The sequence below is a fragment of the Rhinolophus ferrumequinum genome, chromosome 13 (genome assembly GCF_004115265.2).
Source record: "Rhinolophus ferrumequinum isolate MPI-CBG mRhiFer1 chromosome 13, mRhiFer1_v1.p, whole genome shotgun sequence".
NCBI classification, from domain to species: domain Eukaryota; kingdom Metazoa; phylum Chordata; class Mammalia; order Chiroptera; family Rhinolophidae; genus Rhinolophus; species Rhinolophus ferrumequinum.
This window is the reverse complement of record NC_046296.1, coordinates 39,819,005-39,846,286: the sequence shown is the minus strand read 5'-3', so window position 1 is coordinate 39,846,286 and position 27,282 is coordinate 39,819,005. Positions and strand designations below refer to the sequence as shown.

General features: G+C 38.0%; 1 protein-coding gene across 3 annotated transcripts in view; it reads right to left on the bottom strand.

The window, feature by feature from the left end:
- SRBD1 (S1 RNA binding domain 1) overlaps positions 1-27,258 on the bottom strand; it is a 181,313-nt gene extending 154,055 nt beyond the window's left edge. The window contains exons 1-5 of one of the 3 annotated variants that reach the window (XM_033125419.1): positions 27,172-27,258; positions 24,835-24,914; positions 21,344-21,524; positions 14,600-14,986; positions 3,158-3,324 (exon numbers count right to left, since the gene is read on the bottom strand). In XM_033125419.1, the coding sequence (XP_032981310.1) occupies positions 3,158-3,324; positions 14,600-14,986; positions 21,344-21,524; positions 24,835-24,914 (815 nt within the window). In that variant the 5' untranslated portion in view covers positions 27,172-27,258. Of the gene's footprint in view, positions 1-3,157; positions 3,325-6,441; positions 8,330-14,599; positions 14,987-21,343; positions 21,525-24,834; positions 24,915-26,897 lie in introns of those variants that run through there. The other 2 variants (XM_033125420.1, XM_033125421.1) reach the window with 2 other exon arrangements.
- Positions 27,259-27,282: the final 24 nt, after the last annotated feature.

Genomic DNA, 27,282 nt, shown 5'->3' with positions numbered 1-27,282 from the left:
TCAGACCTCAGCATTTATGTTTTTTCAATAATTTTTTCCAATGATGTCCTTCATAATGAGTTAGTTCAGAATCACAGGTTACATGTAATTGCCATGTTTCAGTCTCTCCTTCATTTCAAAGCCTTGATTTAGAATGCTCCATGCCAGTTATTTTGTAGAACGTCCTAGTTTGGATTTCTCTAATGTTCCCTCCCAATTTGACTCAGATGGTGTATCTTTGGCAAAAATATCATAGAAGTGATGCTGTGCTCTTCTCACTGCATATTATGTGACAAATAGGTGTTACAGTAATATTCATTTGCCCCGGTACTAATTAACTTTGATCATTTGATTAAGGTCATATTTGTTGGTTTCTCCATAATCTACGTATTCTTTATTCCCTTTGTAATTAAGTATTTTGTGGCAAGTACTTTGATTATTCCATTCCTCATTAAATTTTCAATTTATTCACTGATTTATTTATATCACTATGGGCTCACGGTTTCTGTTTTGTTTTTTTTTTAGTCATTATGATTCATTACTATCATTTATTTTAACACTCAAATTGTTCTGTTTGGCCAGAAGTAACCCCTTTAAGCTAGTTCTGTGTCCTTTTGACATGTCTCCATCATTCTCTAAGCACTTTCTTATTCTCTGGCACAAAATATTCCAAACTCATCTTTTACTTTCACTACCCCAGCCCTGGAATCAGGAGAATGGTACTTAAGACACCAACTTATGGGTGCTCACTGCTATTGGGCATCACTGCTCAGGGTAAGCACACCTGGCACCCATAATTTATTTCTAAATACCGTTCTCCACTACACAGCACCAGGATTTAGTAGAGAAAAGCTGATTCTAGGAATCAATATACAGGGATAAATGCACAAGTAGGGGCAAGGCACAGTTGTTCTACTACTTTATAATGACTTTTTACTGTGATTATGCAATCCTATTGTTTATTTAATGCCTCTTGTCTTATTTCATTACCTGTTCCTATTTATAGGATCTGCCTAATAACAGTATTGCTAAAATGATGCACAAAAGTAAGAGATGTTAATATAAATTATTAAAAATGACTGATGAAAAGAAAACTAAATCTACTTATAAAAAAAACAACTAAACTAAAAACAGAAGATTGTAAATTAAAGAGGAAGAACATGTAGTCCTTAGATTACAACCTGTATGTCTTTCACAGCCCTGGTAGCCCAAGACTGTTCTCAAGGGTTGAAGCCTACCAGGGTCATTTTGACAAAAGACCAATGTCTCATTGGCCTGAATATAAGAGAAGAGGTATCTAGATAAACTACAATAAACTTTTATTGCTATCCATAAATATACTCTTTAATTCACTTTTTGAACAGTGACTCTCAGTAAGAAATATATTTTACTTTGCAACCCTGAATGCGTAGATATGTGTATATACATATAATATATATATATATATAATTGAAATAATTTCATGAAACAATATTTACCTTTAGCACATAAACTGCACTCTTATACTTTCTATTCTGTTTCATATTTCTTAAATGGTAATGACCTACTAAACTGGTTTTACTACTCATTTATGGGTAGCGATGAACAGGTCGAAAGCCAATGCTTTAAACATAAAAAATGCCAAGCTCAAGAAAAATAGAGATCTTATCTCATTGCCAAAAACAATCTGCATGATATAAAAGTCTTCTAAGCCCCAGTCAATGCCCCCAGTTACTTCAAGAAACACTCCTACTAATATAAGAATGGGACTCTCTTGCAGTAAAAGTGTTTTTTATAGAAAAAGAAAATAATAATAATCATGACATAAAGTTTCTTTATATCCCCTATACATACAACCAAATGTTGTTAGGATACCTTAAATTTTTTAAATAAGCTATTCTTGCTTGTTTGTGACACTTCTCCAATTTAAGATCCTAAAAGCCTCAGATTTTGTTCATTACCTTGCCTTCAATCAAACAGAACGCTTACTTAAGAAAATGTAAACTGCTGGCCTTCCAGTTATAGCCTGTAGGTGGTTTTGTTTGGCTCAGAAGTTTTTTACATTAAAAGCCCAGATTACCAAGATTCTTTTCAGAAACAGGAAGATCTGGCAAACCGGGCAGACAACACTGTATGTCGTAATCTGGGAAGATGGTAGAGGCTGCCCCTCTCAGACTTGTGATCTCCGGTTTGTATCCCTTGCTGCTTGATTTTACTAGCCTGGTCCTGAAGATGTGAGTCTGAGACCACTTAATTAGCTAGTCATTTACATTTCTGGGTTGGCTAACTGATTTTGCCTCTCAGTGAAGTATAACTCTCCACATATTACCATTTTAATCCTCCTGGCATTAAAAGTACTTCAACAAAAGAGGTGGAAAAGTTAGTGAGCTGCAAGTTCCCCCCAAATCACAGGAAGCTTATAAAACTAACCCTTAGTACTTTTAGAGTGGCTTGATGGTAGTATTATATCCAATTTTAATCAGATCCTTTTTGTAGACTTGAGAATACACAGCATGGTACCTGGCATGTAGGAGCCATGCAATGAATGCATGAATGTACAGTGTTTTTATAAACTTCACTGAGTAATATACCTACAGTCTTTATAGTTTCTATGTGTCTTTCTGAGTTATTACAGTAAGTCCAGAGGCGTAATTTTTTAAAAGAGTACTTCCCATTCTATTACCACACAAAACTTACAATCCACTATATAAAATTAACAACCCTTTTAAAAGAACAGAAAAAAGAATTATACATATTTCCTGCCAAACTCTATGCTGTTAAAGAACTCTCCATTCAGGGACTTTACAGTTTTATACAAGTTGTTGAAGATTTAGACTAAAATGTTATTTTTCTGAGTTTCCTGCTGGCAATCCTAATTTTGCCATTATACAATTATTTCTATGACAAGATGACAGTCAAACTCGTAGGCACACACTTTCTCTGTAAACCACTTTTTCACTGATGCATGTCCAATCTATGCATAAACACACCAGCAGAGGGGCTCTGCACACTTCTAAATAAGCGAAATAGAGCTGACTTCCTCTGTCAGAATGGGACCAAATCCAGATAACAATTCAAAAATAACACAACATTGAAACTGCAGAAATATATTGTCATTCATTTCCTCACTACTGCTCCTCATTGGCTCACATACCCGCTTTCTCCTTACACTAGGCTCATCCCATTCCAGAGTTCTTACCGTAGCTCCTCCAGGGTTTGTTGAACTTCTCTCAAGGAATCAGCATCAAGGTTATTAATGAGTTCTTTTCGATAACGTATAATGAAGGGAATTGTGTTATCATCATTAAAGAGACGAATGATGTTGGCACAAACCCAAGGTTCAATATTAGTTCTCTCAGATAAAACCTGTAAATTAAATACATTTAGTGATTTAAATCTTGAAAATGAAATATCTATAATGCATAGTTTAAAATACAGCATCAAATTTTCTCCACTTAAAAACTAGTTGCTGTGGTTAAAAATAACCTACATAAAATACACATACAAATTGACAATCATAAAATAGTCATTTCACTAATTCAGTAAAATCCAGTTGAAACCACTCTGTACGGTATCATTCATATCTCAATGAGATACTCACTTTTTATGTCTCAGATTGGACGCAAATATCAAGGAGTTGGTAACTCACTGTGTTGGCATGAGTAATGGGAAAAGACACTTTCCGTAACAGCTAGTGAGAAAGTACAATGGTATAACCTCTGCAGGAAGAGCAATTTGACAACATCTATCAATATTTACAGTACATAAACTCTGTGACCCAGCAATTCCACTCCTAGGAATCTATCCTGATATATTTATTCCTCTGGGAAAGGATATTATTTCTAGTGATTTTTTTTGGAAGAACTGTTTCCAGCACAGTAAAAGTCTGCAAAAATTTAAGTCTGCAATGGGGAATTGGTAAATAAATTATGATATGCCCACAGAGTAGAATACCATGCAATTACTCTTATATGAACTGATACTAAATGATTCACAAGAACTGGGAACATGGCTTACTTCTGGGAAAGGTAATTGGTTTGGTGAGAATTAGGATAAAAAGATCCTTCTGTATCTGTTAAATTTTCTATCATATACATGTAGTACTACATATTCAAAATAATTCTTAAAAAACACAAGTCTACAGGTTTCAGCAAAAGGTACGTACATGTAAGCGGAAAAGTAAGAGAAGTCAGCCTGGAGTAGAGAAAGGATGAAATACAGTTTCAATAACTGTTCACAAAACTGAAGCAGATTTTTCACAGTAAAGCACAGAAGGCATACGTTTTATTATTATTTCCATCTTGATATGCAAGGTCTGCCAAAAATGGAAGAAAAGAAAACCTACGAAAATTACTAAAGAATTATTATAATCAACTGGTTACCAAAACCACGTCACTATATAAAACAGACTGAATTTCAAAACTACAGGTGAAATAAATGGCTAACCTTCAGAGACGACTGAGGATCCTCTCATTCCTCTGCGCATCTTAAATCCTGAGGCCTTCATCTTATCACCCACTCTGATGATCTGTATCAACTTTCTAGTGAGGATGCCAACTCCACATCTCCAGCCCTGGCTCTCTTCCACCCGAGTTCCAGAATCATTTGGCCAACTACTTGACCGACTGGCCTGAATCCTAATGGGCATCTCAAATCTTTCATTTGCCAAGTGATTTTCCTCTCAAATTTATTCCGCCTCCAGTTTAACCCTTATTATGTCCATTCAAACAGCAGTTCAAGCCAGAAAACTAAGAGTCTTTAACTCTTTCATCTCTTTCAACTCTTAAATCCACTCCATCATAAGAACCAGTCTACTCTTAATTGCAAAATATTTACTCTATTACTGCCCTTCATTTCTCTTTCCCCATCCCTCAGTCTAGTTCAAGCCTGTTACTACAATAGCCTTTAACTGTTCTTGCATCCACTCCAATCCCATCTATTCCGATCTCTACCGTGTTTTCCCGAAAATAAGACCTAGCCGGACAATGAGCTCTAATGCATCTTTTGGAGCAAAAATTAAGACCCGGTCTTACATTAATTATATTACATATTAGAACCGGTCTTATAGTAAAATAAGACTGAGTTTAAATTTTTGGTCCAAAAGAGGCATTAGAGCTGATTGTCCAGCTAGGTCTTATTTTCAGGGAAACACGGTATAAAGCAACAAAAGTGATCTCCAAAATGTATCCTGGATCATGTCACTTGACTGGTCCAAACCTTTCAATGATTTCGCATTGCATTCAGCATTCTAACTCCTTTTCATGACCCCCCCCAAAAATGACCTCCCTCTCCAACTTCATCTTAGCCAGTCTTACCCTCATTAGAAGCCTGCCCCAATAGCCTTTTCTCAATTCCTAGAACAAGCCCGGTGCTTTCTTCTTTAGAGACTTTCATGAGGATGCTCCCTTATTCAGAAATGCTCCTCTTGCCCGATATCTTCCGACCCCAAGAAAATCAAACTCCTTAGTATTGTCTCCCTCAAACTTGTACCTTTTCCTACTTCCTGTTCCAGTCAACATCATCACCTTCTACCACAGAAACTTTCAGGGATGTTGTGCTTATCTCCTCCAACAATACCGCCTCACGTGAAGCGGCTATATGGCTTGAGAGCACTTGACCTCAACTGTCAGTGTGGCCAGAAATTAGTCCTGTCATCAAGAATCTCAAGATCTGTGCTGGAATTCTGGACAAAAGTACAATTTCTTCCTCTGGAGAAACAGGGTGTATACATGTAGAATCTTGAAGCTGAGGATGGTAGTGCTGACAATCATGGAGGAACCATTTTAGTATAATGACTAAACTTTCCTGTTACATAGGTCAATAAATCTCTTTTTCTGTTTAAGCTCGTTTGATTTGGGTTTTCTTATTGTAACCAAAAGCACTTTAATTGACGTCCTCAATATCAATGTGAGTAGAATTTCCAAATTCCCGACATTTTGGAACCTTCGGGAATCAAGAATGGGAAGTCATATTTCCCGAGAATTCTCGAGAATTCCCTAAATCATCTTTTTTATTTAATTTTCGTTGATCATCTGTAACAATGGCTGTTAACAGTAAACGTTAATAAACAGAAAAGCCATAAAGAAGGTGGGACAACTGGGGTTCGTGGCCCCGACGCAGTCTTTCAGAGGTTTTGAGACATTCTTATATGTAAAAGGTTGACGCAAAACGTGAGTAAATAAAATTTCCTAAATGGAAGTCGACCGGAATTTCATGACTAGTACATCCCTTGCCCTGAGTGCTAAACAGGTCACTACGGTATCATTTTAGCTAGGTTTCTGTTATATTTCAGGTTTTCTCAAAATATAAACAATGTAATTAATACAAACTTTATTTAACCAAACTTTATAGTATACAGTGAGTTTTTACATACATAACACAATGTAGTAACATTCTCAATCTCATTTAAATATTTTATTTATTAAACGTTAATAGAAAACAAATGCAAATATTATTCATTTGAAAATTTAAAAAATACTTCAAATAGTTTTTATTTGTCATTTTTAAAATGAAACTTTAAGAAACATAGAGCATTAATTGCCCGATCAGACAATCGTGATCTTTGGTTTGTAACAAATATACTTGATGTGGAAAAATTTCTTTCATTGTCTGTAGATGTTGGTCGAATTGTTATGAGTGCGTCTAAAAGCATTTTCAAGTTGGGAGTGAGAGAATGCGTTGCTTCATATAAGCTCATTTCCTTCCTTAGAGAAGCAAATATTTTGTCTGCATGCATAGGGCTAGATTTTGATGTTGAAATTGATATTGCTTTAGTCAATTCACACTTCAGATCAGATTCTGATTTAATGTCAGAACTCTCTGTATGGACATCCTTTATTTCTTCTCTTGGAACTTCTGCTGTAAATGTTCCTTTAAAAAGTCTTCCCATTAATGACTTCGCCAATCGTGCAATTTCATTCTTACTTGACAAGGCAAAAAATTCATCCTCTTCCCTCTCACATAGACAACTAACATTGCTCAAGTACTTTGTGAGAGACACGAGATCTCTATTTCTACGTTTAACCAATTCAAATTTTATTTCCTTTAAAAGCATTTGGCTCATTGAAGAGTTCTGTTTTTCTAAATTACTGAACAGGAACTTAAAAATTCCTTCACTTGTGAGAATATTAGCTTCTCTATTGCTTAAGGCTTCAACTGCTAATCTTACAGGTTGTAAGCAATTCAACATACCTCTCAATATTTCATAATACTCTTCTTTCCATAAGTGATCGAGTTTCAGCTCTCGTAAAACAGTCTTAATTGGATTTACGATCTTTAAAAATCTCTCTATCATTCTCTCCAGGGTGTTCCAGCGTGTTTTACAGTCCAAAATGACTTCTAATTCCCTCTTTTCACTCCTGGCTATTTCCTGCTGCAAAAGAGCATTTTTTACTGGAGAATATCTAAATATTTTCACAATTCTTCGTACACTGCTAATTGCCGAAGATAGATCATCTCGCAAATCATACTGATCAGCTCGGGCCACATCAATTAACTCAGAATCACTGTTACCGTCTTGCTCGTATTCAGAATCTGTATTGAATTCACTATCACTGCTACAAGTCACTGATGGTTCACCTTTCAACTTTTTAACATAAAATACTTTTGTTACAGCTAGATGTAGTGCATAGTTGTAGCAGAACTGTTGAATAGTTGGTGATAATTTTCCAAATTTTTCCATAACAGCTGCACCATCACTTGTAATTGCAACCGCATCACTTTCAAGTTTTAACTGAAAGTTTTCTAATCTTTCCTGAAGCAAGGATAACACTTTTTCCGCAGGACAGTTCCCATGTATTCTTATTAAACCAAGGTTCATAGAGGTCTCATTGCAGTATACGTGAACATTCATGTATCTGCGATTCTTGCAACTGGTCCACTCGTTTACTGAAATACTCAGTTTTTTATTATCACATTTGAATACATCCAATTTCTGGATGTACAGTTGTTTCACTTTACTGTAATAATTATGTATTAGTGTCATAACTGAAGATGGACTTCCTGGCAACTGCATTCCTTTGCTTGTAAAACTTTCCCTAATAAACTCACTTTTTGTGATGGTGTTGATTGATATCCCATCCAAGGCTGCTAATTTGCTTACGGTTTCTTCTAAATCCAGTCCCTTGACATAATGTAAAATTGTCGTTCGTCTCTTAGAAGATGAAGGCATTGGCTCATCATTATTCAATTCAGACTTTTTTTTCCTTTTCATTCCATGGATGTATTCTAGGTGCCTATGTAGACCGCTGGTTGATGATGCTTTGCACTGCAAAGTTTTGGAGCATATCTGGCAACGAGCTGATTCTTTATCTTTATCTTTTCTAAAATATTCCCAACATTCTTTATACTCTTTACTCATTGTGACGGCAAACTATAAAAAAATATTAAAATATGTATTTATTAAAAATAACAATTGATAAAATTAAGAAAGACCTATATTGTGCAGTGAATATTCATAGCTAAAACGTGCCACAAAACATTATGATATGAGATTGGAAATTATTGTAATACTGGAATAAAATATTAGCAGTGCAAGTTGTTTTCAAATAGACTGACTTACCCACAGCAGCTGAGAGAGCCAAGAACAGTCACATACATCAGTCATCAGCCGCAAACCAACTGATCGAATGTGGTTGGTAGTATCAGTCGTCACTTTGTGGAAACCATTCATCATGGAGAACAGAAAATACTTTGTATTTACACAGAGAAATATTTATTTTCACAACCAAGGATTTGATTACAATGTCATATTAAGGTAAACTACCTTAGATTTCCTTCATTAGCTCACATGAAGATGATTTTGTAGTCAAATCCGGGGTTGTGGAAATAAATATTTCTCTGTGTAAATACAAACTGTTTTCTGTTCTCCATGATCAAATGTGCTCGATTTACAAGAGCTAAAATTAGCTGGTCATGTGATATCTGATTCTGGTGTCGCATGTGCATGTCTGGTGGCATGTAACATTGTAACACAATGTAACTTTAGATAGCGATAAATAGGAAAAATGTCTAAGAGATACATTGTGAGTAGTATGTTTATTTCCCATTGTGGTTATTACTGGGTTCAAGGAGCCCATTTTCCCGATTTCCTGACCAACTTTTCTCGGGATTCAGGAACGGGCAAAGTGAAAAAAATTCCTGAGAACTGGCAGGAAGGAATTCCCACTTGGAAACCCTAACTGTGTGTTCTCTATCATGCCCATCTAATCTGTCACCAAAGAAACAAACTGAACTTCTAAAATGTCTGCTGCTTCCCCTGGAACTCCCTTTTTACTAATACCATCTTTTATCGAAACTACAGAGTGGTTTTTGTTTGTTTTTTTGTGGTTGTTCTCTATGCCTTTCATCTAACCTACTGACTATATTTCTAAAACATAGATATAAGTCCTTATTTCTTCTCTTTTTTTTCTTTGGAACATAAATCCCAATGACTCATTTCTGCCTACTGGTAAAAGTCCAACCACTGTAACATAGTTTTAAAATTTCTTCCCAAGCTTGGTTCCAAACTTCACTGTCCTCAAGGAGTTGGCAATCCAGAAAAGAAGATAAAATGTTAATGCAAATAAGTACAAATAAAACAGCATGTGCCAGGGAATAAGTGGCATAATGTTTTCAGAGAAGAGAAAGATCTCCCTGGGGTAATCAAGAAAGGCTTGTTGCAAGGGTAGCATTTCAGCTGGTTCTTGAAAAATAGGCCAGATTCTGACCGAGAGACCTGAGAGGTGAAAATGACCAAAATGATCATCATTTTGGAACTGGGCGATTGTTAAAGCAACCCATGGGCTCGTACTACCCTTAACTAGCTCAGCTATTATTAACTGAATTATTATTAAACTAAAAAAGACCCAAGATAGCTAAGAGTCCAGACCTACATCTGGATAGTACTAGGTCCTCACAAATCCAGAAACATCCTATGTGTTAAGGGAGTATATACTGCTGCTTATGCAAATTTGCTCCTTGAAATTAAGTGTAACTAAACTACATATAAGCAGTCACCACTTTTGGACCTCCAAATCATCCAATTTCTTCTGTTTTAATTTAGTTAAACATTTATTTTAACTTACAGTATCTACTAATAACCATACCTAGCCAGTGATATTCAAAATGTAAAAAACTTATGTCCCTCTTCCCAAGGAGCTTACAAGCTAACAGAAGACAGACAGACAGGGAGATAGTTAAAATATAGTGTGATTTGTACTCTGACTGCAAAAGGAAAAACTAATCTATGTTGTTGGAAGTGAGAATAGTGGTTACAGGAAAGAGGACTGTGGATTAGAAAAGGGCTTGAAGTGGGGGGGTGGATTCCAGAGTGCTGGCAATGTTCTGTTTCTTGATCTGGAAGCTGGTTACATGATGATATTTTTGAACATTCATAAACTGTACACTTCAAGTTTCTGTATATATACTTCAAAACAGTTTAAAAAACATAACAAGTACTACCAGCTCAATTTCAGTAACAAAGAACGCCGATATAATTTCTTTTACTTAAAAGAAATTAGGTTCCTCCTGGAACCTAACAGGTGAGATTGACCTGACGGGTGAGGCTGTGCTTATATGCAGAATTGCAATGAGAAAGCCAACTTAGAGACGCTCACCTCCTTCCTGTCCCACTTCTTTCCCCAATTTTGTCATCCCACAGTCTTCTTCACCCATGTAATCCAGCATTATCTCTTGCAAGAATGGGGAAAAGAGCTAAGAAAGAGGTTTTGCTTGCTCTTCCTCCCTAATTTGGGAAACTTTATTACTATATTACTTGTGGCTGCTCTACTCCCTTACTCCCGCCCCCCTCAAAATAAAGAGAGTATATAACAGCAATCACCACTTTGGAGCATTCGATTTTGTCAGAAACGGTCTCATAGCTAGCCACCTCTTCAAATTCTTATAAAGGTCATGGTATTCACAACATATTTGCCTAAAAATATAATGTACTTTAACAAAAACTAGTTTCTGATGGTAGCCACACATTTGCAATTTGGGGGGATAGAGCTGAAAAAGAGCAGGTTGCTTCGGCTCAGTGATCTCCTCTCCTTGATTCGTAAATAAACAAAAGTAGATGTTTATATGTAAAGTCTATAAACAAATCAAGTATTGCCAATGTAGTTTTCCTTCCCCAAACAAGACAGCGATGTTCCTGAAAAAGCAGTGAACTTTTCAGAGTCGAGAAACACACCTTGAAGGGCAAGTAGTTAGAGGATCAGGTGTCATGGTAGGCAGGGTTCATGGGCATTATTGCACAAAACGAAGGAAATAAAAACGAAATTTCCCACATGTTCAATTAGAACTAATAATTTCTATACAATTAATTTCCATTGACCATTCCTTACTAACTAGGTATTTTTCAGGATTTCCCCCAAAGACCTTGCATATGCATTTGGTTTTGTGGCAGATAATATGCATATTACAGATATTTCACCGAGTCTGGTTCTCAATCAAATATTTAAGGCCAAACCAACTGTCTGATGTGGCACTGCTGATTTCGCTCTTCTCAGTTCCCTTTCCCCCCACAACTGCTATTGTTCTCAGCCATGTTTGGGAGCAGGAATGCAGTGCTATGAAGAAATTCCTTTTCTCCCACAAAGTTTCTTCTGTTAATGAGGGAATAAAAAGCATAGGCAAGGAAATTCACACATAACACAAGAATTGTCTGTAAAAGTTAGCTCAAGGTTAGACTAGGAAAAACTTTTAAAAATTCAAATATGTAAATAACACCTACAGTTTCCTGGGCAATTTCCCTAAACACATCTTGAAAGTACAGGCATACCTTGGAGATATTACAGGTTCCGTTCCTAAAGCAAGCATCACAATAAAACAAGTGGAAGTCTTTGAGGCATGCCTGAGCTGAGCTTACTACTTGTCATCAAAGTGCGCAGAGAAGGCAGCAGCTGTAGCAACCACTTCTCCCAACTCATAAGAGACAAATGCCAGATTCTGAGAACAGGCTTGATTCAACTGTCAAAATTCACTTCCCATAAATGGGAGGAAGAGGAAAAAACTACTTGGAACTGAAAGACAAGTATACCCATATTACCCAAATAATATGGCCAAATCCATAAACTAGTTCCAGAACCTCAAAATGAGGTAACTTGCTTCCATTTGACATTCCAACAATCCAACAATGGACACTGCTGCTCCCGGTTTATAAATGAAGCTTTTACTTGCCTCTGCTCTTGTGCCACTCACCCTTTGCCAGTTGGGCACCTGTTCTGACCATATACTTTTCCCTCCTCACAAGCTAAAACTAGTAACAAATGAATTGGGGAGCTGTCACCTTCCACCCTCTGTAAAGAAGCAGAGAATCTGGTCTGCGGAGAAAAAATAACTCAGACAGAGAAGCAGCAGAAATGGGTGATCATCAGACCCCTGAAAAAGTGAAAACAGAGAGTATCTTCCTCAAGTCCTCAATGTTTTCCAATTTTTGCTTTAAGATCTTTGGGAGACTTGATCACATTTTGTCCTTCGCATTCTTTGAAAAGCCCGTGTATTCAGTAATAAACTCTTTTCTTAAGCTCATTAACTCTTTGCTTAAGCTCATTAGCAGTAGGTTTCTATTACTTGTAACCAAGAGAAAAATGGCTAAGGCAGGGCCATTTTCATTTCTCTCTGTAACAAAGATAAGGAGATAGGGGTCTGAAGCAAAGTATCATAGAACAGGTAGCCCTTGACTTACCTATAAATAATTTACTACCACAGGTTAAGAGACTTCATTCATCCCTCTCTCCTGCTCACTGTCAACTACTAGAGTTAGACCTATGTCAACACAGACCCTATGTCAATACAGACATAAGCTTAAAAGTGTTAGTAAAGGGGAAGTGGGACATGTCCACTGGCCCTTGTAAGTCTGGACTGAAACCAGAATTCTGCATTTTAAGAAAGCCTTCAGGGTGAATCTGATGAAGGTAGTCCATGAATCACCCTTTTAAAACATTTCCTTATAGGCCTAAATGAATAAAGAAAAAGAAGACATACGGTGTTTCCTCTGAAAATAAGACCGAGCCAGACCATCAGCTCTAATGTGTCTTCTGGAGCAAAAATAAATATAAGACCTGGTATTATATTATGCTATATCCAGTATTATATTATAGTATATATTATATTTTATATAAGACCGGATCTTATAAAATAAGAGTGAGTCTCATATTAATTTTTGCTCTGAAAGACGCATTAGAGATGATTATTTGGCTAGGTCTTATTTTTGGGGAAACACGGTAGAGAGTAGCCTAATTATCCTGTTTCTCCAAGAAACTTTGGACTGTTCAGCTCAGGAACAAGAGTGAGAAGAAAGATATGAGGCAATAGTCTATTTCTTAGGGGGCTAGAGAGCAGAAAAATCATAATTAAAAATTACTGGCGGGTTGGCCCATGGCTCACGTGGTTGGAGTGCAGTGCTACTAACGCTGAGGTCACCAGTTCGATTCCCACATAGGCCAGTGAGCTGCGCCCTCTACAGCTAAGACTGTGAACAACGGCTTTCCCTGGAACTGGGCTGCCGTGAGCAGCCGGAGGTCGCAGTGAGCTGCTGTGGGCTACCCTGTGCTGCCAGTAGTGGCCGGTGGCCAGCATGTGCGGCTGGCAGCCAGCGAGAGGGGCTGTGAGCAGCCGACCAACGACAGGCGACCAACTGCCTCAGCCGGGGAAAGTGCAAGGCTCATAATACCAGCATGGGCCAGGGAGCTGTGTCCTACACAACTAGACGGAGAAGCAGCAGCTTGAACCAGAGTGTGTGGAGGGGGAGGTTAAAGAAGGGGGGAAAAAAAACAAAAATTACTGCCAATGTTCTACTAATAAGTAATAAAAAGAAAACGTAGCATAGGTTAAAAAGGAAAAGGTTCCTCTAAAGAAAAAGGTAGCATCCTCTAAAGAAAAAGGCAGCACACAGTGTCAGACTGAGAAATAGTATTAGGATCCAGCAGAGGTCCTGGGCTCTAGAGCAGCAATTCACAGCAGGGGAAGGAGTCCACATCAGAATTCCCACTGGACAGACACCAGGGAAGGAGTCTCCCCCATCTCCCTTGAGGGGCACTGCTATAATAAAGTCTGAAATGTTCTCAGTGTTAGGGCAGACAAAAGGTTGAGAATCACGACTTAAGAATCACTCTTTAGGTCTTCTCTACCATCCCCAAAGCCGGCAAAAGAAACTAGGAGAAATTGATTTCCCTGTAGTAAAAGATATAATTATGGCACCTCAAGTTGGAATTCGGACAGAATTTTCCCTTAAGAAACTGGTAGGTCTTGTTCATAGTATAGTATTGCATCATTATACTACATGTTAAGTAGATGTACTAATGGCCAAAGACCTAATCACTTGCACTGCTTTTATGGAGAAATAACAGTCCAAGTTCAAAGCAAAAACTTAACAATGAGTCTTTGAGGGCCCGACCTATTGATGCAATCTTTCTATACAAGCATATGTGCACTAAAACTCTATGGGAGAGACATACTTTGCCTGAGGTCACAGCTCTTAGCTGAAGAACTGATGACAATAACCTATGATACAAAACAGCACACCTAGGAAAGGAACCAGTGGTCTCCAGAAATCACTGACAAAACTGAAAAGAGAATAGAAAACCCTTCCCTTAGCCAGTGACACTCTTATCCTCGTCAAAGAGAAAGGAATCAACTGAACTAAAGTGACTATACATACCTGTACTATATCCCAGTTCATTTCAACATCCTCTACAGTATTCTTGGAATTTGGCAGCAACCTGACAGGCTGCCCCTGGGGACATGTTTCAGTCTTTATTTTCTTTAAAGGGAATTGATCACAGGTATAGTCTTCTTCATCCCCTTCCTTTTTGCACGCCACTTCCCACATGGTGCTTGTGGATGGTATCTCTGTACTGTCATTCTCACTCTTGAAGTTGCTGGCTTTGTTGGTTTCTTCATCCACTTTGAGCCTTTTGGTCCTCTGAGCTGAAGGTGACTGAGTTGGATTTTTCTGTTTTCTCTTTGCTGTTTTCAGAGTCTGCACAGTATCTAATTTATTTTTTCTGTCTTCCAAAACAACATCATCAATAGCCACAGAATCATCCTATCAAACCACAAAGAGAACACATGAGAATTAGAAGATAAAAATCAATTACCCTGGAATTTTACTCAGCAATAAAAAGGAACAAATTATTCACACAATAACTTGGAGGAATCTCAAGAAGATTATGTTGGGTGTGGAAAAACAGCCAATCTCAAAAAGTTACACACTATCCAATCATATTTATGTAACATTCTTGAACAAATTAGTGGTTGCCAGCAGTCACAGACTGGGAGTGGGGAAGGGATGCAGGGGGTGGAAGCAGGAAGGATGTGGGTGTGGCTGTAAAAGGGCAACACTAGGTCCCTGTGGTAGATACACAGACCTACACGTGATAAAACTGCATTGAATATACACATACACACACGTAAATGAATACAAATAAAGGTAGGGGGATCTAAATAAGATCAGTGGATTTTATCAAGGTCAATCTCCTCGTGGTGTTTTACTATAGTTTCACAAGATGTTACCATTGGGGGAAACTGGATAAAGGGCACATGATATCGCTCTGTATGTTCTTCTATAACTGCATGTGAATCTGTAATTATCTAGAAATAAAAAGTTTAATTTTTTTAAATGACCAAATGATAGGTCAACACATGCCAGAAAAACCAAGATTCAAAACTTGCAATCAAAAATTAATCATTTAGGGCAAAAAGACTAACACACACTAATAAAACTGAATGGGCTCCATGTGCCAACAATTTATACAGAAGAGAGTATGACAGAATGATAGTGTCAGGAATTTCTCTTTAGGAGGAGTTTGCAAAGCAGGCCACCCGTGTCCAGAGGCTACTCACTGTACCACCCCACCCCACCCCACCCCCACACCCACTTCCAAGTGAGAGCTCAGGTGTGAAGGAATGAGAGACCTGGCACTCATATTGGCACTGGACTGGTGCCAAAATAAGACACATCCCCTGTCCACATGGAGTTTATAATTTCATAAGCTAGCCTGTTTTCATTTACCTAAGTGATGCAGATAGCACAAACTCGAACAAAAGAACAACTCCCAAACTAAATTTTAGTCAAAATTCATTTTCCTCTCCTATCAAATATTTTTTCCAGAATTACTGACTACAGAAATTTCTGGGAACTACTACAATAAAGAGCACACGCCACCCTGATACCCACCCACCACCACCTGAACCTGGAAATGATGTACATTAAACAACTCTCTGAGTATTACACTTTTAGCTGAAATATAATAGATAAGAACTGAAATATAAAAATAGAATGACTCCCAGGTCCATTATGAGTTGATAATAACCTGATCAAGTGAACTGACATAGCTAAAGAAAGAATGTGTCAATCCTACAAAGGGTTGTCATCCACAGAGGAGCAGGAAAAGGAAAACAGTAAAAAGCAAATATGATCAGCATTCTTCTAAGTAATGTACAAAGAAGAGGAAAGCTGAACGGATTCTGGGTATTCTGGTCCCAATGGTAAGACGGCTCTCCTGGGAGATGGCTGTATTGGGCTACCTTAGATTCATGCAACTAAAACATTCATTTGTCACTACGACAAGCACAGTGCCTAGACGCAGTAGGCATTCAGTAAACACAAATGAATGGATTTATCTAAGTCTCCTATTCTGAGTCCATGTTTATCAAGTAAATTTCTGGTTACTATTTAATTCCCTACTTACTTCAGCCTCCAAAGAGACGCTGTTGGTCATAAGAATTTCAAGTCCTTGTGATAATTAGATTAAACTATTATTAAACCAGCACTGGTTTTATACATCACTCTTATGCCCATGGCTGATGTAAAAACACCCATGAGAGATATATCAGTTCCTGAAATGCTGACAAAATCATATTCCTGACTTAGAAACCCAACTCCATACTCACTATCTACGGACCATGTACAGGTCACTTAATGTCTCCTACTTTGGCTTTCTCATCAATAAACTCACGATAAGAAGAGCACACTTGCCTCAACGGGTTGTTGTGAAGATTAAGTAAGGGCACACAAGTGCAATGTTGGGCATGTTGTCTGGCTAATGGTAAACAAACATGTGTTAATACCACCAGCATTAACGCCACTACCACACCTAGACCACCTTCCAGGAGAGGGAAAAGAAGTGGATGAAAATAATTAAGATAAAGTAAAATGACTAAAGGGGAAGCTTTAAAGTAAGAGGAATAAGAGAAAAGTCAATAATCATAAATTAGACTCTTAAAGATATCTTCTCTGGATTAATCAGGGAAGATTTTCCTACTGTTTCTCAGTGTTGCTCACAGACCAGTGGGGGACCCTGAGACCCTTTCAGGGGTCTGGAAGATGAAAGCTATATTCATAATAATGCCAAGACATGATTTGGCTTTTTCACAAATGTTGACATTTGCACTGATGGTGCAAGAGCAATGGTAGCAAAAATCATGGCAGTGGCACCAAGCTGTACTAGCAATCACTGTTCCCTTCACCACACACTTGCAATAAAACAATGTCAGTTTCACCTAAGAACAAAGCAATAAAACTTACTAATTTAAAAAATTTTGACCCTTGAAAACACACCTTTTTAATACTCTGTGCTAAAATGATTAATACACGTGAAGTACTTCTGCTGTATACCAGTGCTTACTAATGTGCAGTGTCTTGAGGAAAAGCACTCGTGCAACCGTTTTGAGCTGTGAGCCGACCTACCTTCTTTTTCTACAAAACACCATTTTTACTTGCAAGAACGACAAATTATGGTTATTCAGACTTGGGTAGCTGGCAGACATTTTTTTCATAAATGAACTAAGTGAGACTGTCACTTCATGGAAATACCTGACATTTGGACCAATAATAAAATTAAGGCTCTAAAGTGAAAATTAGAAAATTTGTATCTGTTTCTGTGAGCTTGAGGCTTCCCAACATTGTGATGAGATAGGTTGTAACGTTGACAAATGTTACTTTTTGACATTATATGATGAAAGGTACAATGTTTAGAAGATAGGCATAAATCAGTGAACCAGTCTTTTCCAAATGATCAATACGTAACGTTACAAAATCATGCATGGTAAAAGATCCATTCAAATTATAATTAGACCAATGGATTTTAATGTAACAGAGTATAAAAAGTTTATTAATGTGGTTCCAGATTCCACAATGGAAATAACCTTTAAGAAACTACCACTTACTGAGCATAGTATAGTATCAAATAAGAATATCCACAATTATTTAAAAAGGCTATTTTCAAATAGCGATACTCCATTTTTCAAATACCAGGGAAATGTCTGTGTGGAGGCAGGGTTTTCTTTGTATAGTTCAGTTATCTTGTCAGACATTAAAGACATTTGCAAAAATGTAAAATAATGTCATTCTTCTCACTAATTTTTTGTTGAAAAATATATACTTATTTTTCATTAAAGTGTTATTTGCATTAACATGCAAAAAAAGTTTATTATCTGTTAATTATTCAATAGTTTAAAGATTTCTCATTAATTTCTAATGCAATAAATACTGATAGATATAACCCACAAATGTAAAAGTTCCTTGGGGTCCTCAATAAATTTTAAGAGTATAAAGGGGTCCAAAGACCAAAAATTTTAAGAAACACGGATCTAAAGTATCAAAAACATATGGAAATATTTCTCCAGTTTTTGAAGCTTCTAAGATTCGATAACCTCCTTCAGTGTTTAGTAAGTTTAATAAGCCTCTATGACAATATTTTCCCTCCAGTTTAACCTGAATCTTTGACAAACTAATCAAAGTTCATTTTCTTTTACCGTCATGGGTTTTCAAAATCACTTTTAACAGTCCAAATGGTTATGTAGCCTATGACTAACCCCAAGAATCCAAGAATTTACCATTTTTCTTTCTGCTCTCTCTGTAAATAGGAAACTACTTACTAAATCAAAAAATGGCTCATTGTATCTTTACCAGTTGCATCAGTGAGCAGGCCTCGGCCTTACCCTTACCTTGGGTTGTGTTGTGTGAGATTGACAAGTAATTGGAGATGGGTATGGAATCAAGGGGAGATTTCTTAAAAATTAGATATAAAAGAGCATTTTTATACTCTGTAGTGATTAAGCCAATGGAAGAAAAGCTGACAAGAGAAAAGGAAAGGGATAACTGAGGGAGTAGAGACCTTGAGAAAGCAAGAGGGGATGGGATCTCAAGCCCAAGAGGTGGGAGTAATCCTTGATAGGAGGAATGATATTTCCTCCATTATAACGTAGGACAAAAGATGGATGCAAAATAGCTAGCTTGGTCGTGAGGAAGGTAAGAAATTTCATATATTCTCAAGAACACAAAAAGCAATGTCATCAGCTGAGAGTGAGAGAACAGAAAAGAATTTAGGAAGAAAAGAGAAAAAAGTGGAAAAACAAAAGTGCTAGAAAAAAATAATGAGTCTACCAGGTATTTTTGATACAATTTTGAGGTCTGAGATTATGAATCTAAATGAAAAGAAATTAGGTCATTGGTAAGACTTTCCAGCCATAGCCAGCTGCTCAGTGCAGGCAGACTATGGCTCAACCCAGGATCAGGGTTTGATCAGCCATATATCACTGAAGGAAAGAAAGGCAAATATGGTGAACCTACTTAAAGAAAAGCGATTTAAATGATAAATGATGGAATCAAGGCTAAATAAGGTAGGAAAAGAAAAGGGCTGACTGACAGTGGTAGAGTGCTGGAATCAAAGGCTTAGGTAGTGGTTTTCAACCCTGGCTGTAAAAAACACCTGAGGAGCTTTAAGGAAATAAAACCACTGATATCTAGGCTAACCCCAGAATTCTTTCTAGATTTAACTAATATGGAAAAAAGGCCAAGGAACTGGCATTTTTTAAGTTCCTCAGGTGATTCTAGTGCACCTACGGGTGAGAACTGATGAGAAGTTATGACAAGGTTGCAAAATTGTGGCAGTGAGGGTCCTTGAACAAGTGAGCGGGAAGAATAGAAGATGAAAAAGAAATGTCAGCAGTAGTACAGTTTTCCGTGATGACAAGATTCAGGTTGAGAGCATGAGATGAGCGGTGAAAGTAGAGAAGAAGAGGTCACTGCAGACGAGGAGGTCAAAGAACCGAGAACACAGGGTAATAGATGGCTCGCCCAAGTGGTGGAGAAAACACTAAGAATGACGACAGAACATGGCCGAGAGCAAGGCCGGAAGCAGGAGCTCAAGTCTTCAATGACTGAAAAGTGGCCAGTGGGTTCGTAAATGCCAGCAACATGCAGGGAAAGAGACAGAATAATAATGAATTTTCTCTGTGGTGTTTGCTAAAAACAGATTTCAAAATTATTAGAAGGCTACTAATTCTAGCTCTACTCAAAACAGGGTTTTCAATTACTTTGTTCAGTGGTGATTACAACAAAGTAAAATGTCAAACCTAATGAAATATTGTAATATGATCCATGTACTTTCACTGAGCTAAACAATGTATGAATTCTGGCCGTTTTGAAAGAAATTCTAACCCCACGCCCACTATCCCAAGAATGTCTCTTAGGCGAGACTTTCTATTTGAATTCTTTTCCCTTTAAAAAATATACATATACCAAACAAACATCACTGACAGGATCAAAAAACCACCATGACAAATGTTGTTTAGCTGTATTCCCTTGAACTAGGCTTAAAAAATTAGAGGATAGACATATGTACATTGTACTCATTTTACTGAAGAGAGGGTTCATAACTTCTATCAAATTCTCAAAGGGTTTTTGAACTCTCAAAGAACCGCAGAACTCTACCCGAAGACTCACTAGTGCCACTAAATAAGAGATATTTTCTGATTTAGGAACTCAATCTTCTATTAAGACAGCTATGCCATGCTTAATGAAAAACCTCTAAATTTTGCCAACAAGATGATGGAAGTCAATACTTTCTCAGCTATAGGTAAAGCCCAGCCACCCACTAAAAGTGTGTTCAGTGAAAAGCTTGCACGTAAAGATGAAGGAACACAGGAATTGGATAATAGGAGAAAAGACTGGCACAGCAAGGTATAACAATGTCACCTGCTATATACACAATAAATGCGTTCCTGGACTTAAGTCAGGTATCCACTATGTATTAAAATAGTATTATTTTAAACATACTAGGGAAGCTGTTCTTTTAAAGGTACTATAGTGAATGATTTTGGAAATGCGTAATTCTTTTTGTAATGCAAAATACCCTATAATATATTGTTTTTTTAACCCACGTTGGTGTAGCTACAGTGTGCTTATGGCAAGATACACATATATGCACTAGTTGACATGTATTCCTTCCCCTCCAACACAGTGGATCGGATGGTAAATACTATTAAAACCGATGGCAGAGGAAACCAATGCCCTGCAGTCATTGACATTTACCTGTGTTGTGCTACTATGAATAAGGAAGAAGTAACATCCCCAATCAGGCAGGCATATAGTGTCCCCGAATCTGACTAAAACACCTACCAGCTCTTCCTTAACAGTCATGCCTCCCAAGCCATCACTCATCTGTGGCTTGTTCTTCTTCACCCGCGGTGCCTTCCTCGGTTTGGATTCCTTGGGGACAGGCCGTTTAAGACTTCTCGGGACTTTCTTCTGGGGTTCCCAAGCACTATCTTCCCTGTCATCTTCTTCAGAGGCCGATGATCTAGGAGTAAAATTAACAGAAAAATTTCTAGGAAAAATGAACCCAAACGTTAAAGGCAAAAAAGAGACATATGCTCCTTGAAAAAAGGATAAAGTAGGAGATGCTTAATGTAAAATGAAGTAATGTGAGCACAGGCTATGAACAGATACTGCTAAAAATGGAAACAGAAGAGTTAATCAGGGACCAATGTGAAAATAACCCAATACGTTGTAAATCACAGATCTCTCCATTCTCCTTACCTAACATACAAACACACAAACACACACACACACACACACACACACACACACACACACTCTCTCTCATACACTCAAGACATAGCAAATCATTTAAGCAATTGTTTGGACCATGTCAACCATAGTCATTTTAAGGTTTTCTATTTTAACAGTGAAAAGCACTTAAATAACTTCCTAAGTGCTAATCCAATTCATTTAAATTGTAATAAGTTATTCAAACCAATGTAAGGAGTGGGAAATAGCTCTAGGAAACACCCTTGATTACACCAAGACCCTTGCAACTGTTTTAATGACCTTTTTTTCCCCCTTTCACAGAATGGATTTGTTTCCTGATTTGACTGGACCAGGTATAGCTACAGTACTTTTCTAACAACCCAAGAACCAAGTTCACAGCAACAGCAGAAAAAAAGCAGCCATGTGAACTCTGCTAAAGAAACATCATGCTCCTGTCAAACCAGTTAATTTTATTTCGACCCCTCACATAAAAGGTCAATTGGTGGAAAGAACTACTTCCTTCACTGAGAGTAGTGAATAGAAATGTCTGGCTTTCTGTGTGGTTTAAACTCTGCCTAGAGGCAAAAACCAGATTGGATGACTGTCTAGCTAAATTATGCTCTAGGAGAGCACACTGTGTTTCCCTGAAAATAAGACCTAGCTGGGCAATCAGCTCTAATGTGTCTTTTGGAGCAAACATTAATACAAGACCCGGTCTTATTTTACTATAATATAAGACCGGGTCTTATATAAGACCACGTATAATATAATAATATAATAAATATAATACCAGGTATAATACAATGTAATACCAGGTCTTATATTAATTTTTGCTCCAAAAGACACATTAGAGCTGACTGTCCGGCTGGGTGTTATTTTCGGGGAGACACGGTAGTTATGAAAGGTCAAGCCACTGATAGTCTCTCAGAGGTGGATGCTAACTAAAGCCTAAGAGTAGGCCAAAAAAAAAAAAAACCCCAAACCCCAACAATCATTAAACTAACATAACACAATAGCTGTGGCATTGAAAGGAATGAGAATTAGAAAACCAGCGTTCCACTCCTCATGCTATCACCAAACTGAGCAGAATGACTTCCTTCCACCTCAGTCTCATCTGTCGAGCGGGAATACTAACCCTATTTCACAGAGGAATATTACAAAGATGACATGATAGGCACAAAAGTGCTTTCAGTTATAATGAAGAAATCCTTAGTACAGGTATTATTTTATCACACATGAGGCAGTTCTAAGACCGCCAGTCAACTCCCCTTCCTAACCGTACTTACGTCTCAGCAGCATCTGGCACTCACTCCTTAGAGCATGGCTTTCACACCTTCCTGGAACACCACTTCTCTGGTTTTCCTCCCTCTTTCCTGGCAGATTCTCTTTAGACCCTTTGCCTTCCCACCCTCCCCTCCCCAAACTTTCAGGGTCGGGATCTAAGACTTAGTCTTCAGCTCTCTTCTCTGCTCTCTACACTCTTGCTAGATGACCTTATCCTACAGCTGAACAGAGAATCTCAATCTCGTATCTCCAACTTGACCTGAGTTCAAGATTTTTATGTCCACTTTCACTGGAGTCTAGCAATCATCTCAAACTTACCAAGTCCAAAACAGAACTCCTGATTTCACCATCCTCACACCTGATCCTCTTCCAGTCTTCCCCAAATTCCTGTCTTTCCTTCACACCCAAATCTAATGCATCAGCACAGCCTGTCTACTCTATCTTCAAAATATACCCCAAATTAGACCACTTCTCACCACTTTCACTTCTAGGACTGTAGGCTTCTATAATAATCTCCTTAACTGTGACCCCCCATTTCCATTCTTGCTTCCTATAGTGTGTTCCCCATCAAGAAAACAGAATGATCTTTTACAAAAGTAAACTGGATCATGTCACATCCCTGCCCAAAACTTCCCGTGGTTTCCCAACCCACTTAAAATAAATCTGAACATCTTGTCACAGTCTTAGATCCCACCCATTCCAATCTCTCTTTCAGTTCTTCTCTGCCTTGATGACTCTGGTCTGGCCCCCCTGGTCTTGCTGTTCCCTGAAAACTCCAGGCTCATTCCTTCTTCAGGGTCTTTGCACGTGCTGTTTCCTCAATTTGGGACACCCATTCCTCAGATCTTTGCAAGCTGCACTCCCAAATCTCATTTACATCTCTTGCCACATCCTCCAAAAGAACTTTCCTGGCTACTGTATCCAAAATGTCCCCACACTACAATCACTCACTACGCTCTCTGTCCCTTGCCCTACTTTATGTTTCTTTACAGTATTACTACTGCCTAACATTAACCAGTCATTTATTTAACAAATATCTTCAGGGCACTCTAAGTACCTACTGGTTACTTTCTCTTCTCTCCTTTTTCAAGTTTATCACCAATACCTAAATAGAACCTGGGACACAGCATGAGTTCAACAAAAATGTCTTCATAAAGGATTGAAAAAGACGGCCTTCTTCAACCCAAATGACTTTAGAAGTTAGTGAAAGAATGCTTCTAATTCCTTAAAATAGACATCATTCTCCCACCCCCACTAAAATTTTTTTTCTACTATGGTGCTCTAAAGCAGAAGTTCTCAACTGAGGACAATTTTGCCCCCAAAGGGAATATCTGGCAATGTCTGGAGAAATTTTTGTAAAAACGAGGGTGGGGGATACTACTGACATCTAGTGGGTAGAGACCACAGATGTTGCTAAACATCCTGCAATGCAAAGGACAGTCCCCCCACAGCAAAGAATCACGTGGTTAATAGTGTCAAGGTTGAGAAACCTTGCTCTAAAGCAGTATAAAAAATTCCCTGCTGTCATGGAGCTTCCATTCTAGTGTAAATATTATGTTATATTTTTAGGTGGTTACTTTCTCTTCTCTCCTTTTTCAAGTTTATCACCAATACCTAAATAGAACCTGGGACACAGCATGAATTCAATAAAAATGTCTTCATAAAGGATTGAAAAAGACAGCCTTCTTCAACCCAAATGACTTTAGAAGTTAGTTAAAGAACGCTTCTAATTCCTTAAAATAGACATCATTCTCCCACCCCCACTAAAATTTTTTTAAAAACTCCAATATGCTTACAACTCAGAGAAGAAAGAAAATTCATCTTTGGAGACTGCTGTCTGGACCTTTGCTTTTGCTCTTCTTGGCAATGATGCCATCTGGAAGAAACAGAAGATGAAATCAGCATGACATGGATCACCTGAATGACTGATCACTTATTTTGTCTACAAAATGATGTGCCATGCAATACTAACACTCCAACAGCTCTGCTGCTAGAAAATGCCATAGGGGGAATAAAATGAGGATCATTCATAAGCCAAAACACTGGTTTCCCCTCCTATGAGGCTGCCAATCATAAGAGCAGTTAACACCCTTCCAACGGTTTCAAAAGCCTGATGAGTGTGGACCATGTTTGAAAAAATTTAAGCTCCTACATTTTGGGTGACAATTCAGTTTTTAAATTATATGCTTGAATATACAGCAAGTGTTTTTGATGGTTTATCACACAACAAATTATAAAGTCCTTTATTAAACTATACAAATATAAGAAATATTTTCCCTCTTCTATATCTTCTTACATTATAAAGAAGTCTATCTACAAAGTTGATAATCAAGTAAATGATGTTGACTGACTGCATAAGCAACCATGTTATTCCTAAAACAAGAGAATCCATTCCGTTATAACAAAAGTTCACAATATTTAAATAAAACAATTAATTATGAGCACCACTAAATTATACTTACCAAATTCAAAGTCCCAGCTCGGAAAAAAGACAAATAACCAGAGACACCATATGATACAGGAAGCAAACAAACTTACTTTAGCTGATCAATTATCTAAACAATGTATGTCAGATCCCAAAAGCTAGACTCTGACATACTTGAACCTCTTTAAACAAGTTCCTAAACCAGTCATGTTATAATGCTTCTGGTTCTAACTTCAACTTGGAGGAGAAAGAAATGCCTCAGAGAAATACCAAAGGGCTGTCACAAAAGGGAGCATGTTCTCCTGGTTGCTACAGCTCAGCTCAGTCCAGACGGTGCAGAGCTGGCGGTTGGGCAGAAGACCGCCCAGAAGAAACCAGGAGAGCAAGAAAAAAAGTCCGCAGGAAGCAAACAGGATAACTTTCCGTTTTTCCCTTCACCCGCTTTTTGGAACTTTATGTTTATGCAGGTCATTCTTCCTCAAACGAGTGCTTTTAGATACTGCTCAGAAAGGATGGGGTTAATTGGGATTTCTGTGCTATACGTATTTTACTACAAAACAAACAAAAACAGAGGAAGTTACTATATGATGGAAGGCATTTCAAACCAGGGCAGACGTGAATTATTTAATAAATGGTATTACGACAACCAGCTATACCTCTGGAGTAAAACAACTCTTTCTTACTGCCACACCATGAACAAAAATACATTCCACATTGACTTATTATTTTAAATGTACAAAATAAAACTACAAAAAAATAGAGAAGGGTATTTTCATAATTTTGAGTGGAGGTGGGGGAATAAAGGTTTTCCTAGGCATGACTCAAAATTCCAAAAGCCAAAAAGATTAATAGATTTCACCACTTAAAAATTAAAACACCAAGTGAGCAGTGGGAGCATTTAAAAACCAAACCAATTTACTCTGCAACATCCTCAAAAAGAAACAACAAAAAAACAATCACAGGAAACAATACCTGGTATCTTGGAACTCGTAAGAGTGAAGGGAGTAAGGGCTGGGTGTAAGACATCTGCCGCAAAGGAATATCTCTAGATGCCCTACTCCACCTCACGCTAGAAAGAGCCTCAGAAATCATTCTTGCTATTTTTTTAATGAGAAAATAGCAGTGAGGTGAAACGATTTACTCAAAGGGGAGAGCTATGTAGCAGAGTAAGAACTAGAATCCAGAGCCCCAAACACCAAGACTAGGCATGTTTCCCATTCCATATACATTAGATTAATGACAGGCGGCCGTGTGGGAGGTTCGAGGAAAGTTGCCTAGAGTTCCCATTAATTCCTTTCCGTAATAGTTATTTAGTGCCTCCTATATGTCAGGCACAATGCTGAAAATGCAGCTGATTCAGCCATGATCTGATAGTGAAAAGTGCTTCCTTCCCCATCTCCGAAAACTTGAGGTATAAAAACAATCTAGGCTTACCCGGGCTTTCCTTTGTCTGCCCTATACCCTAAGAACTGCAATTTGACTAAGACGCGCCAGCTGACACGCGGCAGCTAGGAGGGGTTTTCCGGATGTAGGTTGCACGACACAGACCGCAGACAGTAAAATGTCATGAAACTTCTCACTTTAAAAAGGGATGTTACTTCCCAACTGAGGACTCAGAACTGTTTAAATGGCCCCAAAAATGCCGGAGCCCGGACGCCAGGCTCACCGGAGCCCGCAAGAACACCGCCAAAGCGGACGCTTAGCTCACCTTCCCGCCCGGCGAGTCGGAGGGCCTGAGATTCTGCGTGTGTGTCTTCCGGTTCCCGCCGGAAGTTTTTCAAACGCCGGAAGTCCCTCCTCTCTTCTCTCTGACTGGCAG